The sequence below is a fragment of the Phoxinus phoxinus genome (assembly GCF_949152265.1).
Source record: "Phoxinus phoxinus genome assembly, chromosome: 13".
Lineage (NCBI taxonomy): Eukaryota > Metazoa > Chordata > Actinopteri > Cypriniformes > Leuciscidae > Phoxinus > Phoxinus phoxinus.
Genome location: NC_136888.1, coordinates 17,518,980 through 17,540,192, shown reverse-complemented (window position 1 = coordinate 17,540,192; position 21,213 = coordinate 17,518,980). Strand labels below are relative to the sequence as shown.

Sequence of the window (21,213 nt, the reverse complement as noted above, 5' to 3'; positions counted from 1 at the left end):
AATTAAGAGAACTCAGTTCCCAATCCATGGGGCTAATATAGGTAGGTTTAGGAGAACAACTGGTATGGAATTAGATCCATGCTGATCCAAAAATATAAAAACTAGGGCTGGGAACCAACAGGCTAAGAAAGCTAGGTTAGGGTTAGGGTAACATAAACCCTGTGTGGGAAATACCAGCAATCTTGAAGACATTGATTAGCTTGTTCAGGTGTGTTTTATTGGGGTTGGAGCTAAACTCTGCAGGAAAGAGAATTGCGGGTGCCAGAGTTGAGAACCCCTGGTCTAGGGCATGTTATAGTCCAGATTAAAATGTAAAAATGTTTAGCCTACGTTTAAAAATAAATAGCCTAATATGTCTTCAAGTATTGCGAAGTATTGTGATAACCATTGCGATTACAAAAATCTAAATGGCTGTTCAAAAAAACACTGAAGTACTGTTCAGAAACAGAAAGTACAGCACCGGGGAAACGGCTGCATTGATTTCTGCTGTTCCATGAGCACCATCTGCTGGCAGAGAGTGAATGTGTATTTTCATTCAGCGCGCCTCCACTGGTTCTGCCATGCGCTTTTCATCCATGTAGGCTAGTGTAGGCTATCTGACCGTCAAGCACATTTCGTCACTAAAGAGAACTGAATTCATGATCACATGCTTTCTGTGAGACCTGGTAAATTTGTAAAACTTTTTGCTTCAGTATCTGTAATTCAATGAATTTTATTAAAAAAAGAGTGCTCAAACTTTGATACAAAGTAACCACATTTGTTTACTAAACCAATTCAAACATCTGCAAGAGTATTACAGCCCTTGTGAATTGATGTCAAATACATGGTGTGCCTTTGTTACAATTTACCCCGCTGCTGGGGTATGCTGTACACATGCTGAGGTGAGTTGTAACATGTGATATGCTTCAAAAACAACTTCACTGAAACAATTCAAAAGAACAATACAAAACAACGTCTCGCTTTCTGTGATTGACAAAAGCTCAAATCCACTTGACTTACTGTTTGACTCATGTGTGTGTGTGTGTGTGTGTGTGTGTGTGTGTGTGTGTGTGTGTGTGTGTGTGTGTGTGTGTGTGTGTGTGTGTGTGTATATGTGTGTGTGTGTGTGTCTACTAGAAGAAACAAGAAACTTCCTTAACAGTATTTTTTTAAAGAACACTCGACTACAGTACCTATGTAAAGAACATTTTAGGTCTAACAAAAACAGTCAATGTGTGTGTGAGATTGTGTGTCTTTGTGTGAATATTCTCAATGAGAGTAACAATGGTGAAAAATCAACGTTTTTAACCCAAGAGTGCAGGCTTGGTAGGCCTAAAGACTGCATTTTACGCACACTACCTTTGGCTTTGAGAAAATGAATCCATATAGACAACACAACGTTTTGAGGTCTCAATCAACATTTCAACATTTTCTTTTGCTCTGACTGTCCTGCCCTTCTTTGAAACCTCATCAGTTCCTTTTTATTAAAACACTGGCCAGAGGGACACATCCATCTGCCTTTATTTTCCACTGTCTAGGCATTCAGTAAAATTATTCAAAAGAAACCAGCATCACATAAAGGGGTCCTATTATGCCCTTTTACGAATACTTAATTTTGTTTTTGGGGGTGTAATAGAATATGCTTTCATGCTTGATTGTTCAAAAAACACATCATTTTTTACATATTTTTAGATTCTTCTGGTGGAAGGAACCCTAGCACTCAGAATTGTCTCAATCACATCCGCTGGAAGTCCAGCATTTCTCAGCCGATCCCCCTCAGGGGCCAGACATAAAGATAGCTCGGGCTGGGGATGGAATATCGTCCCCTGTGCCTGAGACAGAAGCTCTCTCCTGTTCGGTATCGCCCACGGCGAGTCGTCGAGGAGAGACATTAATTCTGAAAACCAGACTCGGGTCGGCTTTTTGAATTTAACATCTAAATATTAACATGTTATTGTATCGTTGTTATATAGGGTATATACGGTCAGATGTAAGTAGTAGCTACTTGAGTAGATTTTTCATTGGATACTTTTTTTACTCTTACTCAACTATTAAGATTATTATTTTTACTTTTGAGTAAATATTTCTAGAAGTACTTTTACTTTTACATTAGTAAAGTTTTTGGATACTCTAACCACTTCTGTTCGTTATAGTTCTTGGAATGTGAATTCTGTTAAATAAAATATCTCCCTTTGAGCTTAGTAACCTTGCAAATCTTTTTCAACTAAAGTTGAAAAAGTTAAAAAGCATAATAGGTAGGGGCAGATACAAGAAACCCACAAATCAATGATCCATAATTCACACATAATTAACACATCATTGACATAGAACCCTTTAAGAAGTGGTACAGTTGGAGATTTGTTGATGCAATGTTCCCACGCAGAAGAAAAATACAACTGCTTTGGTGTCATGCAGTAACCCTGCCTATTTTTGATAGCTCAAGAAGCTACATAATCTGATGCAGAACAAATAACTTGTCAATGAATGCTGTATCTCTGAAGCTGCCGGAGTTTTTTGGAGCAACAAGCGGCCATGTTGTTCGGGTGAAGCTGATTTCGCCTTACGAAATGTCCCATAACCGCCGATGAAACAAGAAACTATGATGTCGTCGCAGCCCTTAGCAGCTCCACGGCCGTGGAAAAAAACACGGATTGGGATAAATATTCTATACTAAAGACATCTGTTAAAGTGTGTGTAAAAAAAGTGTATACTAAACAGAATTTAATTAAGTAAAGTGACAACGTGTTACAATGAGGCTATTGATTTTATTATTGCTTGACACAAATTTCCCGATTTCAATTACATTTTTGTGATTTGATTCCGATCTTGATTCAATATCCATTAATTTAGATAAATATTACATACAGTGTAGTATCTGTCACAGTCTTCGTCTGCACCTGTCTGTCTTAGTCTGCACTACACTTCCCAGAATCCCTTGTGTCTTCACACCTGAACTCACTCCCTCAATCATCCACCCGTTCATCGTCCTCATCATCTGTGTCACCTGTCTTCACCTTGTTAGTGTTCGTTTGTTTCTGTATTTAGTTTGCTACTCTTCAGTCTGTCTTGGTCGGTCCTTGTATATGTTACTATGTATTGAGGGTTACCCGTCTGCCTGTACCAGTTTTGTGTGAGTTATTATAGTAAATGCTTGAATTGGAACTTTGTGCCTCTGCCTGTCTTCACCCGCACCATACCCGTGACAGAAGGACCGACCAAGACAGCATGGATTTTCCAGCCGTCCACCAGATCCTTCTCCTTTCCCAGGAGGATCAGTTTCTCGAGGCCCACACACAGAGGTATTTGGACTTGGTACCTTTGGTACATTATGATGATAGCAGCCTCTGTGTGTTCTTCCGGGCAGGCCTCAACGCTGAGGCCAAAGCACGCCTGCCCGGAGATGGGCCTCGGGAGAACTTTGCTGCCTATGTGGAGTGGGTATTGTGGAATAACGGATCATCCTTCACCGTCGATGATGCCACCAGCCCCACTCCAACTCCAGAGCCCGCTGTCGTACAGCCTGCCCAGCCTGAGACGATACACGCCTGTCCAGCCAAGCCTGCATTTCACGCCAGTCAAGCCGAGCCTGCACTTCACGGCAGTCCAGCCAAGCCCGCACTTCACGCCAGATCTGCCGAGCCCAAGGCAGTATGCGTCATGCTCGCCGTACCGGTGACTGAGAGCCTCATGCCCGCAGCGGCTGTGACTGAGTGCATCATGCCTGCTGACCTTTTTTCATTTATCCCGCTTGGATCTTCCTGCACCGCTGGTCCCGTCCAGCCCAGAGCCGCCTTCGCCGCTGGTCCCGTCCAGCCCAGAGCCGCCTTCGCCGCTGGTCCCGTCCAGCCCAGAGCCGCCTTCGCCGCTGGTCCCGTCCAGCCCAGAGCCGCCTTCGCCGCTGGTCCCGTCCAGCCCAGAGCCGCCTTCGCCGCTGGTCCCGTCCAGCCCAGAGCCGCCTTCGCCGCTGGTCCCGTCCAGCCCAGAGCCGCCTTCGCCGCTGGTCCCGTCCAGCCCAGGACCGCCTTCGCCGCTGGCCCCGGTCAGCTCAGAGCCCTCTTCGCCGCTGGCCCTTTCCAGTGTTGACCTCCCCAAGAAAATTTGGGGGGGGGGCAATAAGTCCTCTGAGGGGACCGTGGAGGCCCTTCCGACATGGTCGCCATGGCCGCCCGAAGGGTCCTCACCGCCGCGGCCGCCTGAAGGGTCCTCACCGCCTGCACGTCCTGCTCCGCCCTGGCCGCCTGCACGTCCTGCTCCGCCCTGGCCGCCTGCACGTCCTGCTCCGCCCTGGCCGCCTGCACGTCCTGCTCCGCCCTGGCCGCCAGCAAGGCCTGCTCCGCCCTGGAGGCTTCCTGCTCCAGATCGGCCACCCCTTCATCAGCCTCCAGGGCGCCCACCCCCCCACCCCTTTGATGTTCTACGGCGCGAGGTCGCGCCTTGTTGAAGGGGGGCGTTATGTCACAGTCTTCGTCTGCACCTGTCTGTCTTAGTCTGCACTACACTTTCCAGAATCCCTTGTGTCTTTACACCTGAACTCACTCCCTCAATTATCCACCCGTTCATCGTCCTCATCATCTGTGTCACCTGTCTTCACCTTGTTAGTGTTCGTCTGCACCTGTCTGTCTTAGTCTGCACTACACTTCCCAGAATCCCTTGTCTTCACACCTGAACTCACTCCCTCAATTATCCACCCGTTCATCGTCCTCATCATCTGTGTCACCTGTCTTCACCTTGTTAGTGTTCGTTTGTTTCTGCATTTAGTTTGCTACTCTTCAGTCTGTCTTGGTCGGTCCTTGTATATGTTACTATGTATTGAGGGTTACCCGTCTGCCTGTACCAGTTTTGTGTGAGTTATTATAGTAAATGCTTGAATTGGAACTTTGTGCCTTTGCCTGTCTTCACCCGCACCATACCCGTGACAGTATCAGGTTAACTACTGGGGTAGGAACCTTGTGTAGGGGGTTGTTGAAGGGTGGGATCATTAAAGCCGTGGGTTCAATGAACGTACTGTGTGATCCTTGTGTCGCGCCTCCTATAAAGGTTATGGTGTGTACCTATAAACCACATAACATACAGTAGATATAGGCCTACATGTTAACAATTTTTCTCAAGAAAAACTCACCTAATGCTGTAAACATACAGAAAGCGTCTGCTGGTATTATTATTAAAGGTTAAAAATAATAACTCAAATTAAATATGATGCGTTTTTTATACGTAATTTTATTTTAATGATATAGCCTAAATCAAATTATAATAAATATGTAAAATAGTGCACATATTTAGCAAAATACTCCTCCCTATAGCTAATTTTTCTCGCCAACTAACGTGCTATGATCTTTAAAGGGCTTTCCTGAGGTAATAGCATTAAATAGCCTATTTTTATCCAGCTGTTTCATTGATAAGTTTTAATGTATCTTTCAACATAGGCCTGCCTACCTATTGTTGATTCGTGTTTATATACTATTAACTAGTAGTAGAGTAAAAGATGATCGGTTCACCTGCCGCTTGAACTGAGGCACTACAGCGATCTGTCAGGTGCCACGTATCCAGCAGCCATATCACCCTGTAGCCCAAGACTGGTTGCCCACTGAAGCTAAGCAGGACTGAGCCTGGTTAGTACCTGGATAGGAGACCTCCTGAGAAAACCAGGTTGCTGCTGGAAGAGGTGTTAGTGTGGCCAGCAGGGGGCGCTCACCCTGTGGTCTGTGTGGGTCCTAACGCCCCAGTATAGTGACGGGGACACTATACTGTCAAAGAGCACCGTGCTTCGGATGAGACGTTAAACCGAGGTCCTGACTCTCTGTGGTCATTAAAAATCCCATGGCACTTCTCGTAAAGAGTAGGGGTTTAACCCCGGTGCCCTGGCCACATTCCACCCATTGGCCCCTACCAATCATGGCCTCCTAATAATCCCCATCCACTGAATTGGCTCTATCAATATCTCTCCTCTCCACCTGTATCTGGTGTGTGGTGAGTGCACTGGCGCCATTGTACTGTGGCTGCCGTCGCATCATCCAAGTGGATGCTGCACACTGGTGGTGGTTTAGGAGAGACCCCGACATGATTGTAAAGCGATTTGGATCTGGTTAGTACCTGGATGGGAGACTCCTGGGAAATCCAGGTTGCTGCAGGTAGAGGTGTTAGTGAGGCCAGCAGGGGGCGCTCACCCTGTGGTCTGTGTGGGTCCTAACACCCCAGTGTAGTGACGGGGGCACTATACTGCCAAAGAGCGCCGTCCTTCGGATGAGACGTTAAACCGAGGTGCTGACTCTCTGTGGTCATTAAAAATCACAGGATATCCTTTGAAAAAGAGTAGGGGTGTAACCCCGGCATCCTGGCCAAATTTGCCCCTTGGCCTCTGTCCATCATGGCCTCCTAATCATCCCCATATACGCACAACCGGCACATCCGGGAACTTAACTGTAAATTTTGTAACCGCCCCTTTTTTGGGGAAAACAAACCATATTCCCCATAGACTTCAATACAAAATAGCGCTACAAAACAACGTCCGTACACAGCCGGCAGACGTGTATAACTTAAGAAATCACTTAGATGAAATATGTCGAGTAGTTATATGTCCACCCTGCCTTCCATAGAGCGTGAACGATACATTTATAAACTTTATTTGGCCAACTTAAAAACATGTCCCTTCATTCTACCAGCGCCAAATTGGTCCAACAACCCCACCCAGTGGTCAGAAGTGTCTTACCCGGACATTTACTCGTACCTCATCGAGTCACCAGGTAGCCAGTGAATGATTTTACTTTGGTTTTAAGAAGTAAACATCTTTAAATGTATATATTATGTCTTTATGTTTAGTGAGTGCACTTTTCTGTCCATCCATACTAGCCTGATTTAGCTTTCGATAGCATCATCCGTAATTCATGATATTTTCATAAAAAGCAAGATATGGATGATGATGGCAGGCAGAGATGGGCATAAATACATGGAAATGTATTTAAAATAAAAATACTGATGTGAAATGTTGTCCGCAAACATAAGTGTGTGGAGATACAGGATCCCACAGCCTCCTGTTGCTGTCTTCTTGGCGTATTGCCTGCAGCCATAATTGCCTTCTGTCCGGATGTTTCGCTTTACATGGCAAAGGAATACATTTTAATTTGGGGTTTTAACAAATGTTATTGGTGCACCCAACCACACAACAACTCTTTGGCATGTTTTTAAGGGTTAATATCATAGACTGTAAAGGTTAATACACGTCTTCAGTCCGATACTGTGTGGCGCTCGCCGGTTTGTTTTCCCCTAAAAGTGGGCGTGAACCTTTTCAGAGACGTTCTATGACGCTACACCGGTTTTGCGTATACTGATTGGCTTCATCACTGTCTCCTCTTCACCAGTAAGCTGGTGTGTGTTGGGCGTTCTGGCGCAATATGGCTGCCGTCGCATCATCCAAGTGGATGCTGCACATTGGTGGTGGTTGAGGAGATCCCCCCCCCTTCTATAAAAAGGGCTTTGAGGTCTCAGAAAAAGCGCTATATAAATGTAACAAATTATTATAATTATTATTAATGACGTCACCACCAGCATGCCATATCACCCTGTAGCCCAAGACTGGTTGCCCACTGAAGCTAAGCAGGGCTGAGCCTGGTTAGTACTTGAATGGGAGACCTTCTGGGAAAAACCAGGTTGCAGCTAGAAGAGGTTTTCGTGAGGCCAGCAGGGGGCGCTCACCCGGTGGTCTAACGCCCCAGTGTAGTGACGGGGACACTATACTGTCAAAGAGCACCGTCCTTCAGATGAGACATTAAACCGAGGTCCTGACTCTCTGTGGTCACAAAAAATCCCAGAATGTCTTTCGAAATAGTAGGGGTGTAACCCCGGCATCCTGGCCAAATTTGCCCAGTGGCCTCTGTCCATCATGGCCTCCTAATCATCCCCATATACAGTATATGCATACTAATTGGCTTCATCACTCTGTCTCCTCTCCACCAATAAGCTGGTGTGTGGTTGGCGTTCTGGCGCAATATGGCTGCCGTCGCATCATCCAGGTGGATGCTGTACATTGGCGGTGGTTGAGGAGATTCCCCCTTCCATCTAAAGCGCTTTGAGTGTCGAGAAAAGCGCTATATAAATGTAATGAATTATTATTATTATTACCACACCTGACCGACTAGTTCCACACATTCAGGATTTTTCAGCTTGACTGGCAGGGAAAAGTATTTTCTTGAAAGTGGACCTTATTTGATAATACCATCAGGTGCCAGTCTATCATGAGGACATCCCAGTGATAACTCCATTTAGAATTTTTGTGGATGCCTTTTGGACTCATGAAGTCATAGCACAAACCTTTCAGACCATGATGGACTCAATCCTACTAGACCTTTGTGTACTTGGATAACATTATAGTTTCCTGTGCCTCCAGGAAAGAGCACCTAGCTCATCTGCAATTGCGGTTCGGGTGCGTGCTGTACACAAACAGTTGGTAGATGGTGTTTGGCAACACCTTGCATTTTTCAGTCGGCAGTTTTGCTCATTTGAGCAGAACAGCTCAATTGACAGAGAGTTGCTCGCACTGTACCTGGCAGTAAGACACTTTTGTTTATTTTTGGAAGGATGTGTTTTCACAGCGTTTGTGGATCATAAACCCTTGGTTCATGCTATATCTAAAGTTTCTGAGCCCTGGTCATCAATGACAATAACGACACCTGGCCTTCATAACAGAGATCATGATGGATATCAAGCACATAGACGGAAAAAGCAACATCGTGGACGATTTCCAGGGCCACTGTGCAAGCAGTATGAGTATGGATTTTGTCCAGTTAGCAGCTGACCAGCAATCCGACCCCGAGGTGGAGGTTTACAAAACAGCTATCTCAAGTTTGAAAATAGCTGGTGTCCTCTTTACGGAGGTAGGAGTTACGATGATGTGTGATGTCTCCGAAAGCCACCCTTGTACTCGTCTCATCAAAGTTTGTGTGGAATGGATTGAAAAAGTATGTTCGAAACTGGGTTTCAGCGTGTGTGTCATGTCAGCGGGCTAAAGTGAAAAGACACATCAAAGCGCCACTGGAAACTTTTATGGTACCAGAGTGATGTTTTGACCATGTTAACATCAACCTGGTGGGTCCACTGTTCCCCTCCCTGGGGTTTACTCACCTTCTAACTGATGTGGATCGAACCACCAGGTGGCCGGAAGCAGTACCATTGGCCTCAACAACAATGGTGGAGGTAGTACAGGCTTTCATCGACAGTTGGGTTACGCATTTCGGCGCACCATCAGACATATCTCCGGACTGCGGCCCTCAATGAACATCTGAGTTGTGGACAGAGGTGGCTCGAAATCCTAGGTGTGCAGCTTCACCATACTACGGCCTTCCACCCTCGGGTCAATGGCCTTTGTTAATGCTTTCATCACTCTCTCAAAACTGCACCGAGGGCCAGTCTGACGGATGACAGATGGATTGAGCGGCTACCCTGGGTACTGCTGGGCCTGGGAACAGCTCCCAAGGAGGATCTACAAACTTCCTTGGCAGAGTTGGTGTACAGTCAGACTCTGCGTGTCCCGGGAGATTTCATTCCAGGCAACACAAAGCCCTGTGCCCGGTTGCATAAAGCACCTTAAGTTTTTCCCTTAAGGATGACACTTAAGGGGCGATTTCCCCTTACCTAAGAGAATAATTTAAGGGTGTTGCATATAATCTCTTAAACGATTCTCTTAAAGGGAAACATTTAAGTGTTTCACGACAGCGATCCTGGATTCACGTTATAAAAGTCTGTTGTTGCCATAGATACGCAAAACACTAACACTAGCGGGAAAGAGACCCCGCAACCCGGTGAACCTCTCTGCTGACAGACGATTTATGAACGTGGAAAACATCTCCCACTATCGTCTAAAAACTCCCAGTTGCAAAAAAACGCAGTGCTATAAGTTGTAACACCGCAGGTAAAGAGTGGTTGCGATGTGTGACACGGTCAAGCTCGCCGTCTAGTTTGTTAGTGATGTCAAATATTGTGCGTCGATCAAAACGGTATTCTTGCAACAATTTTTCATCGCTAAGATGGTCCAAAGGGTTCTCCCTATCCCTAAATATTCTTCTTGGCACATAATGATCTTCAGCTGGTTCCATAAATTCAGCCATGTCGTCTTATTTTTTGTCCGCGTTACTCTTAAGGTTACGATTTCCAAACCTTATGTTATACTTAGGGAAATGACCGTTAAGGGGTTTTATGCAACACTTAACGCTTTTTAAGGGATTCATTAAGTGAAAAAAACAGCATTTAAGGGAAATTCTAAGTGTTTATGAAGTTTCACTTAAAAAAAACATTAAGTAACACTTAAGGGTATTTTTCTGCAACACCCTTAGGTTTAAGGGAAACATAAGGGCGAACTTAAGGGAAAATTTCTCTCAATTTTCAGGTGTTTTATGCAACCGGGCACTGGAGTCTACCTTCTGAATGCTCTGCCCTCTTAGATAGAATTTATACTTTCAAACCCACTCCTACCTATAAGCATGGATTGATGCTAGCTTGGATGCCCAAAGGCTCTCAAAGACAAAGTATCTCTACGGCTGAGTTTGTTTTTATCCATCATGATCCTGGCGCTGGTTCTTAGGAGGGGTCGTCCAGCCACCAACAATGGGACAAACCCCAGGGAGAAATCTCAGACTGTTAAGGAGGTTTAACCTGCCGCAGTCTCACGTTACTGCACTTGTTCAGGAAAACAAGCTTTCTGTAAAAATACAGGAAGTAACGTCGTATGAATGTATATACGCATATGTGTGTATTAATATTAAAAATAATTATAATAATAATAATAATTATTATTATTATCATCATTATTATTTTTAGAAGTCAATAATGACAATGCAAAAATTATTGTATAGGCTTGACTGTTTAACGTAACACAAAATATATATTTCCATGGATAGATTATGCCTATAGAAATAATAACACAATCAAACAGAGAGTTTAGCTAAGACTATTTATGAGTTATAATAAATCATACACAATAAATAATAATATAAAAGAAGCCAGTAAATGACAGTGATTATTAAAAGCAATAAATAGTTTACTCAGTAAACAGAGTTCTCAATATGTTTGTTTTTTTTAGCTGTAGAGATCCCTTGCAAGGTTTAATTTTTTTAATTAACAAGACTACACCTGAGAGAAAGTTTAACATTTAGAATTTGCATTTATTCAGAAAACATGACACTCCATTTGTAGTCAGACTGTCAGATCTGCTAGAGGGAGATCATTCACTGTCAGACTCGTCTTGTGTCTGTACGATGTCTCGTGGGGCAGCATACTGTGCCATGTTAGGCAATCCTGATGCTACACAACAGCTCACAGCACTGCGGGAAACGGCCATTTCGTTTGCATCAAACCTGTATAGAGAACAGATGCAGTGAATTCAATGAAATATAGCCTGCATTAGACTTATAGACTTATATCTAATGCAGTGTGAAATGATCTGTGAGATTTAGTGTTTGTGGAAGTTACCATTCATCTGTCTTCTCATCGTAGCACTCCACATCAGAGGTGGTGCTGAATCCATTAAAGCCTCCGACAGCAAACAACTGACCATTAACTACCTGGAATTTGAGGAAAGGAAAAAGGAAAATAATGTACAGCTAAAGTCTTTAACGTGACATGAATACATTGTATAGATACAACACTTCAATTAAACATAGTAGAATTTTTTGACTCTTTGAATTAGGTGGATGTTTCTATAGTCAAACACATTCAATAATCCTTCAATAATTTTAGGGGGCAACTTTCCACTTAATGTCAATATGGGATCAAAACAAATTTTTTCCTGCATATTCATTATCATCAAATCATAGTTTCACCAGATACAGATTTTAACTGTCCACATCTCACCTCAATGCCAAAGTTGCTGCGTGGGATGTACATTGATGCAACATCACTCCAGATGTTAGTCAGCGGATTGTAGGCCTCCACACTCCGCAAACGATTGGCACCATCAAAACCACCAACCTTTAAATAAATACACTTTTTATTTATGTATTCTGTGCATTTGTATATATGCACATCAATGCATACATTTACAGAAGTCCAACCTTTAAACTGTGATTGTTCCATATTTCTGTATTTGTGTCATGGTTATCATAGTTAATTAAAACTATTAGACTGATATGTGTGTTTAATACTCACAGCATACACTAGATCTGCATAAGCGATCACACCAACACCACTGCGGCGGCTACTCATGGGAGCGATGAGAGTCCACTGGTTTGTTTCAGGATTGAAGCTCTCAGCAGAGAAGAGACACTCGATCCCAGTAAAACCACCACAGATATAAATCTGACAAACACAAAAAAACATGCATGATGTTTGTGCAAAATCATCACAGATTGATCATAACAGCAGTGTTTAAAACACTGTTAATTAAATGATATTCCTTTTCATATTTACACTATTCCTTATGCCATATCTCCATTTCACCTTTCCTTCATGCTTTACAGGCATTGAGAGTCTCCAGCAGAAGAGTGTGGAATCATGGGTAAGTGCTCTTACCCTGCCCTGCAGTGAGGTGGCGCTAGAGTCACTCCTCCGTTCATTCATGGGTGCCATCATTGTCCACTGATTGGTGTTTGGATCGTAGCGCTCTACTGTTTTAAGCCGTTGGTGTCCATCAAAACCACCAATGGCATAAATGAGCCCGTCCAGAACAGCAACACTAATATAGCATCTGCGTTCATACATGGGGGCCACCTACAACACACCAAATACATCAGTGTGCGAACACACATCAATACACCATCTCAATAGTTCTATCAGTTGCAAATAGGCACAATGGTATTTTTTTACACAGTAATGATGGTAACTCTGGTGTATTATTATATTATATTATATTATATTATATTATATTATATTATATTATATTATATTATATTATATTATATTATTAACCTAAAACAATTGCTGGAACACAAACAAAAATGTATCATGATTTTACCATGTAATAGGGTAATACAGTGGTGTTCTTTGAAGTAATGTGGAGTACAGCACATCATTCAGCACTTTGGTCCATATCAAAGTACAATCCGGTACCCTCACTGTCCCACAATACTGTTTAGTGAAGGAAGCTACATTAAAGTTACATGTTGACCCACAGCATTACTCACCTCTTGCCAAGTCTGAGTGATAAGATTGAATTTCCTCACGCTGTTGAAATACTCCACACCATCATAACCACCAATACAGTAGACAAACTCATCCAGGACTGCTGTACCATGATAGGCTCTGGAACGCTCATCCTCTTGAGTCACACTAACCCAGCAGTCTGCCTTCGCATCATATGCCTCAATCTCATTGGTGGGATTGCCGCCGCTCCATCCTCCGATGGCCAATAGGATTGATGAGGGCAGACGTGGGCGTGTCAGTTGATGCATTAGTTCTGAGTTGGTGGATTCATCCATGTTGAGGTCAAACAAAGTCTTCATTGCCTTGATGATAACAGGCATGCAGGCTTCATTCTCCATCACTAGTGCATTGCACTTTACATTATTGATGAAGTAGGCTGATGTTATCAATCCCAATCGAACCTGAAGCACAAGAGAGAGTTTAGACTTTCAGAGACTGTTGCAAGACTGTTAATAAGCAGTTATATGGTGTTCAAAAATGGAAAATGATTTCCAAAATTACTCAAGATATTGTCTTGTTTTCTGAAAAATTTATCAAAATGAAGTGAGTTAATGCTTAAAAGTGGAAGTGGAAGAAAAATAAATTCGTTTGACATTTGAATTAAGATTATTTTCCTTACTCCATGCCAGGATTATGGTGGTTAAACTAAAACTTTAAAATCAACTTTCAATAAAATAAAATATTTTAAAACATTTTTTAAATATATTAAAAAACTTAAACTAGTTGTCAAGGCACCGTTTTTCATTTTAATTTAGTCTGGTGTATACTAAAATCACTAAAATTTAAATAAAGTTAGTACATTTTATACACATTTAAACAAAAAAAGTAATAATATAAATGACAAAACCACAAAACAAAATGACAAAAAATTAAATGATAGCAGAAAATGTATCTTGATTTAAGAGTTTAAGATATTTGTAATGAAAAACAAGACATAAATCTGTTCTACCTTTGGCAGAAGCACGGCAATGTGTTGCCTCCTGTTTTCTGGTGCATGATTAATCCAGTGGAGGACGGCTTCAAAAACCACCTCCTCCTGTTTAACATTCAGCTCATCCTCATCAATGATCTCCTCAAGCTGTTCCAGGGAGAGCTCCAGGAACTCCTCAGATACGTCCAGAACCTCCTCAAAGTGCTGCAGGATGTAGTGCTTTGCTTTACAGTGGAGCTTTGAGCAGGAGTAAAAGTCCTCTGTAAACTTGCAGATGCCAATGCAGTTCTCGGGGCATAAATGTGACTCCAGGAACTGACAGCAGGCATCTACAAGACCTGAGACTAAGATCATTTCAGCCGCCACCAAGAGCTCCACCACATTCTCTTGAGTAATGAGCACAGATCTTGTGTACGCATACTGGATAATAAGAGGCATGATGTCTTGGGATATTCCTGGAATTTCACAGAAATGTTGTGCTGGGCTGCTCCAGTTGTTGGAGAAAAGAGCCCTGTGAACAAATATGACAAACAATTAGGCATTATTAATGAGCATTAATAAAATAACTTTTAGTTATTTACAATTTAATTTCAGCCAAATTTTCTCATGTAAGGAATCCAATTAGTTTCACCATTCATTGCCACTTCAATTCCATAAAAATGAAGAATCAAATTTCAGGAAAGCGTTTTTCTAGATACCGTAGTTACATTCTTTGTTCTGCCAATACACTCATTCATTTTCAAGGGTTTATATATTTGGGCAGCTTAGGCAGTTTCAACACTATAATGTTGGCAGTGGAAATTATGTATAATTACAATCATTTCTAGGTAATTTGCGCACAATTGCAGTTCAAATGCTTCTTCTCACCTAAAGTAGGTGCTGCAGCCACACATAATGATCTTGTGCACTTCAAATTCTCTGTCATTTGACTTGATGATCATGTCAGTGTGTTCGCCCAGTAAACGTGCTTCATCAAACACGTCAAAGGCTGTGGCTCTTATGTTCTCCATGTTCTCTCAGGACTGTAAATGTATTCAGTCTTCTCACCTCAAACTCTGATTAAAGTCACCTCAGGATTTTGTCTTTGTGAGGAGTTTTGCTCTGGACAGTTCAATAGAATGTCTTTGTGACATCATAGTTGTAGAGCTTGAAGAAATGTTTTCAGTTTGTGTCTTGGCCACATAATTATTATAGAGTATTCCTTTTGCATAAAACATCTTCACAGTCACAAAGATATTAAAACAAAATGTATAAAAAAATATTGAACTCAGAGACAAATATATTAAATAAAGCATGGGATAGTTATTTGAATATGCAATCATCCATTTTGATTGCACAAAATACTAGTGAGTTTTTGACAGTAGGACAGATTTTTCTTGCATGGTGTGACTGTGACCCCAAACAAGTTTAACAGAGGCCTGTATGAAGAGGATTGTTCTTCACAGATGTCATATTCCCATTCCATTTCAAGGTTACGCAGCATTAGGCCACATCCTAAGTGCAATGTCTGGCTTTTATTGGTTAAATCTGTACATTTAGAATTACTGCCATTATAAGTAAAATTACAAATAATTGACCAAGCTGACTTTTCTTTTTTTTTTCTTTTTTTTCTTACAATATTTATAACTGGAAATATTCACCAAACTTTGAACAGTAACAAACACACTAAGACTGTATCTGAAATTGTCCCTTATACCAGCAGTTCTCAACTGGATTGGCCATGGGACCCACATTTTCCCATGGACATGAAGCCGTGACCCAATTATTATTATTATTTTATTTTTTTGGGAATTTGACCTAATATATGTGTCCGGAGACGGTGGTGTCCGTACCCATGCCGGAGACGGTGGTGTCCGTGACGGAGACAGAGGTGTCCGGAGACGATGGTGTCCGTGCCAGAGACGGTGGTGTGCGTGCCGGAGACAGTGGTGTCCGGAGACGATAGTGTCCGTGCCAGAGACGGTAGTGTCCGTGCTGGAGACAGTGGTGTCCGGAGACGATAGTGTCCATGCCAGAGACGGTAGTGTCCGTGCTGGAGACGGTAGTGTCCGGTGGTGTCCGTGCCGGAGACGGTAGTGTCCGGTAGTGTCCGTGCTGGAGACGGTAGTGTCCGGTGGTGTCCGTGCCGGAGACGGTAGTGTCCGGTGGTGTCCGTGCCGGAGACGGTAGTGTCCGTGCTGGAGACAGTGGTGTCCGGAGACGATAGTGTCCATGCCAGAGACGGTAGTGTCCGTGCTGGAGACGGTAGTGTCCGGTGGTGTCCGTGCCGGAGACGGTAGTGTCCGGTGGTGTCCGTGCCGGAGACGGTGGTGTCCGGTGGTGTCCGTGTCCTTGCTGGAAACGGTGGTTTCCGTGCACGTGCCGGAGACGGTGGTGTCCGTGCACGTGCCAGAGACGGTGATGTCCGGTGGTGTCAGTGCCGGAGATAGCGGTGTCCGTGCCGGAGACGTTGATGTCCGTGTCTGTGTCCGTGCCGGAGACAGTGGTGTCCGTATCTGTATCCGTGCCGGAGCCGGTGGTGTCCAGTGGTGCCCGTGCCGGAGACGGTGGCGTCCGTGCCAGAGACGATAGTGTCCGTGCGGTAGACGGCGGTGTCCGTGCCGGAGATGGTGGTGTCAGTGCTGGAGATGGTGGTGTCCGTGCCAGGAGTTGGTGGTGTCCGACGATGTTCGTGTCTGTGCCGGAGACGGTGGTGTCCTTGCCAGAGACGACGGTGTCCGTGCCGGAGATGGTGGTGTCAGTGCTGGAGATGGTGGTGTCCGTGCCGGAGATGGTGGTGTCCGTGCCGGAGATGGTGGTGTCCGTGCCGGAGATGGTGGTGTCCGTGCCGGAGATGGTGGTGTCCGTGCCGGAGATGGTGGTGTCCGTGCCGGAGATGGTGGTGTCAGTGCTGGAGATGGTGGTGTCCGTGCCGGAGTTGGTGGTGTCCGACGGTGTTCGTGTATGTGCTGGAGACGGTGGTGTCCTTGCCAGAGACGACGGTGTCCGTGCCGGAGATGGTGGTGTCAGTGCTGGAGATGGTGGTGTCCGTGCCGGAGTTGGTGGTATCCGACGGTGTCCGTGTCTGTGCTGGAGACGGTGGTGTGCTTGCCAGAGACGACGGTGTCCGTGCCGGAGATGGTGGTGTCAGTGCTGGAGATGGTTGTGTCCGTGCCGGAGATGGTGGTGTCCGTGCCGGAGATGGTGGTGTCCGTGCCGGAGATGGTGGTGTCCGACGGTGTCTGTGTCTGTGCTGGAAACGGTGGTGACCGTACCGGAGAGGTTTAATTTTTTTAATGAACAACACTACACCTGAGAGAAAGTTTAACATTTAGAATACAGCCTCTTTTTTGAATGCATTTATTCAGAAAACAGGACACTCCATTTGTAGTCAGACTGTCAGATCTGCTAGAGGGAGATCATTCACTGTCAGACTCGTCTTGTGTCTGTACGATGTCTCGTGGGGCAGCATACTGTGCCATGTTAGGCAATCCTGATGCTACACAACAGGTCAGAGCACTGCGGGAAATGGCCATTTCATTTGCATCAAACCTGTTTAACAGATACGAGGAATGCAATGAAATATAGGCTGTATTAGACTTATAGACTTACACTTATAAAAGGCAGTATGAAATGATCTGTGAGATTTAGTGTTTGTGGAAGTTACCATTCATCTGTCTTCTCATCGTAGCACTCCACATCAGAGGTGGTGCTGAATCCATTAAAGCCTCCGACAGCAAACAACTGATCATTAACTACCTGGAATTTGAGGAAAGGAAAAAGGAAAATAAATAATGTACAGCTAAAGTCTTAAACGTGACATGAATAAATCTTATAGATACAACACTTCAATTAAACATAGTATATTTTTTTGGCTCTTTGAATTAGGTGGATGTTTTTATAGTCAAACACATTGATCTTTGAAGCCTTCAATAATTTTAGCGTGCAACTTTCCACTTATTGTCAATATGGGACCAAACATTTTTTTTTTCCTGCATACTCATTATCATCAAATCATTAATGTAATGTTATTTCATAGTTTCACCAGATACAGATTTTAACTGTCCACATCTCACCTCAATGCCAAAGTTGCTGCGTGGGTTGTACATTGATGCAACATCACTCCAGATGTTAGTCAGCGGATTGTAGGCCTCCGCACTCCGCAAACGACTGGCACCATCAAAACCACCAACCTTTAAATAAATACACTTTTTATTTATGTATTCTGTGCATTTGTATATATGCACATCAATGCATACATTTACAGAAGTCCAACCTTTAAACTGTGATTGTTCCATATTTCTGTATTTGTGTCATGGTTATCATAGTTAATTAAAACTATTAGACTGATATGTGTGTTTAATACTCACAGCATACACTAGATCTGCATAAGCGATCACACCAACACCACTGCGGCGGCTACTCATGGGAGCGATGAGAGTCCACTGGTTTGTTTCAGGATTGAAGCTCTCAGCAGAGAAGAGACACTCGATCCCAGTAAAACCACCACAGATATAAATCTGACAAACACAAAAAAACATAAATGATGTTTGTGCAAAATCATCACAGATTGATCAGAAAAGCAGTGTTTAAAACACTGTTAATTAAATGATATTCCTTTTCATATTTACACTATTCCTTATGCCATATCTCCATTTCACATTTCCTTCGTGCTTTACAGGCATTGAGAGTCTCCAGCAGAAGAGTGTGGAATCATGGGTAAGTGCTCTTACCCTGCCCTGCAGTGAGGTGGCGCTAGAGTCACTCCTCCGTTCATTCATGGGTGCCATCATTGTCCACTGATTGGTGTTTGGATCGTAGCGCTCTACTGTTTTAAGCCGTTGGTGTCCATCAAAACCACCAATGGCATAAATGAGCCCGTCCAGAACAGCAACACTAATATAGCATCTGCGTTCATACATGGGGGCCACCTACAACACACCAAATACATCAGTGTGCGAACACACATCAATACACCATCTCAATAGTTCTGTCCTATCAGTTGCAAATAAGTACAATGTTATTACTATTATTATTTTTATTAATTATATTTTTTGTCACAATCATGATGGTAACTCTGATGTATTATATTATATTATATTATATTATATTATATTATATTATATTATATTATATTATATTATATTATATTATATTATACAAAGCTACAACAATTGCTGAAACACAAACAAAAATGTATTTGTAAAGGAAGCTACATTAAAGTTACATGTTGACCCACAGCATTACTCACCTCTTGCCAAGTCTGAGTGATAAGATTGAATTTCCTCACGCTGTTGAAATACTCCACACCATCATAACCACCAATACAGTAGACAAACTCATCCAGGACTGCTGTACCATGATAGGCTCTGGAACGCTCATCCTCTTGAGTCACACTAACCCAGCAGTCTGCCTTCGCATCAAATGCCTCAATCTCATTGGTGGGATTGCCGCCGCTCCATCCTCCGATGGCCAATAGGATTGATGAGGGCAGACGTGGGCGTGTCAGTTGATGCATTAGTTCTGAGTTGGTGGATTCATCCATGTTGAGGTCAAACAAAGTCTTCATTGCCTTGATGATAACAGGCATGCAGGCTTCATTCTCCATCACTAGTGCATTGCACTTTACATTATTGATGAAGTAGGCTGATGTTATCAATCCCAATCGAACCTGAAGCACAAGAGAGAGTTTAGACTTTTAGAGACTGTTGCAAGACTGTTACTAAGCAGTTATATGGTGTTCAAAAATGGAAAATGATTTCCAAAATTACTCAAGATATTTTCTTGTTTTCTGAAAAATGTATCAAAATGAAGTGAGTTAATGCTTAAAAGTGGAAGTGGAAGAAAAATAAATTTGTTTGACATTTGAATTAAGATTATTTTCCTTACTCCATGCCAGGATTGTGGTGGTTAAACTAAAACTCTAAAATCAAATTTAAATAAAATAAAATATTTAAAAAAAAATTTTAAATATATTAAAAACTTAAACTAGTTGTCAAGGCACCGTTTTTCATTTTAATTTAGTCTGGTGTATACTAAAATAACTAAAATTGAAATAAAGTTAGTACATTTTAGACACATTTAAACAAAAAAGTAATAATATAAATGAAAAAAACACAAAACAAAATGACAAAATATTTAATTATAGCAGAAAATGTATCTTGATTTAAGAGTTTAAGATATTTGTAATGAAAAACAAGACATAAATCTGTTCTACCTTTGGCAGAAGCACGGCAATGTGTTGCCTCCTGTTTTCTGGTGCATGATTAATCCAGTGGAGGACGGCTTCAAAAACCACCTCCTCCTGTTTAACATTCAGCTCATCCTCATCAATGATCTCCTCAAGCTGTTCCAGGGAGAGCTCCAGGAACTCCTCAGATACGTCCAGAACCTCCTCAAAGTGCTGCAGGATGTAGTGCTTTGCTTTACAGTGGAGCTTTGAGCAGGAGTAAACGTCCTCTGTAAACTTGCAGATGCCAATGCAGTTCTCAGGGCATAAATGTGACTCCAGGAACTGACAGCAGGCATCTACAAGACCTGAGACTAAGATCATTTCAGCCGCCACCAAGAGCTCCACCACATTCTCTTGAGTAATGAGCACAGATCTTGTGTACGCATACTGGATAATAAGAGGCATGATGTCTTGGGATATTCCTGGAATTTCACAGAAATGTTGTGCTGGGCTGCTCCAGTTGTTGGAGAAAAGAGCCCTGTGAACAAATTTGACAAATAAATAGGCATTAATAATGAGCATTAATAAAATAACTTTTAGTTATTTACAATTTAATTTCAGCCAAATTTTCTCATGTAAAGAATCCAATTAGTCTCACCATTCAATTAAAATGAAGAATTACATTTCAAGAAAGCGTTTTCCAGATACCATAGTTACATTCTTTGTTCTGCCAATACACTCATTCATTTTCAAGGGTTTATTTATTTGGGCAGCTTAGGCAGTTTCAACACTATAATGTTGGCAGTGGAAATTATGTATATAATTACAATCATTTCTAGGTAATTTGCGCACAATTGCAGTTCAAATGCTTCTTCTCACCTAAAGTAGGTGCTGCAGCCACACATGATGATCTTGTGCACTTCAAATTCTCTGTCATTTGACTTGATGATCATGTCAGTGTGTTTGCCCAGTAAACGTGCTTCATCAAACACGTCAAAGGCTGTGGCTCTTATGTTCTCCATGTTCT

The 21,213-nt window shown here is 42.8% G+C and overlaps 2 protein-coding genes across 2 annotated transcripts; both read right to left on the bottom strand.

The window, feature by feature from the left end:
* Positions 1–10,900: 10,900 nt before the first annotated feature.
* On the bottom strand, positions 10,901–14,918 carry LOC307009632 (kelch-like protein 10). Its single transcript, XM_079633494.1, has 8 exons — positions 14,903–14,918; positions 14,054–14,546; positions 13,086–13,505; positions 12,475–12,672; positions 12,112–12,261; positions 11,818–11,934; positions 11,437–11,528; positions 10,901–11,321 (listed from the first exon to the last, which is right to left on the bottom strand). The coding sequence occupies exons 2-8, from the start codon at positions 14,471–14,473 to the stop codon at positions 11,189–11,191; spliced, it is 1,530 nt and encodes a 509-aa protein (XP_079489620.1). The 5' UTR covers positions 14,474–14,546; positions 14,903–14,918; the 3' UTR covers positions 10,901–11,188.
* Positions 14,919–17,131: 2,213 nt separating this feature from the next.
* On the bottom strand, positions 17,132–21,208 carry LOC307008883 (kelch-like protein 10; the record flags this gene model as incomplete). Its single annotated transcript, XM_079632158.1, has 8 exons — positions 17,132–17,566; positions 17,682–17,773; positions 18,091–18,207; positions 18,385–18,534; positions 18,748–18,945; positions 19,266–19,685; positions 20,232–20,724; positions 21,066–21,208. 8 exons carry the CDS (start codon positions 21,206–21,208, stop codon positions 17,434–17,436), a joined length of 1,746 nt encoding a protein of 581 aa, XP_079488284.1. The 3' UTR covers positions 17,132–17,433.
* Positions 21,209–21,213: the final 5 nt, after the last annotated feature.

Coding starts and splice junctions, on each gene's coding strand:
- LOC307009632 (XM_079633494.1), bottom strand. CDS start 14,473: ATGCCTCTTATTATCCAGTATGCGTACACAAGATCTGTGCTCATTACT. Junction 11,935..12,111: donor ATGCAGATCTAGTGTATGCT/GTGAGTATTAAA, acceptor ATTTATTTAAAG/GTTGGTGGTTTTGATGGTGC. Junction 11,529..11,817: donor GCAGCAACTTTGGCATTGAG/GTGAGATGTGGA, acceptor CTCAAATTCCAG/GTAGTTAATGGTCAGTTGTT.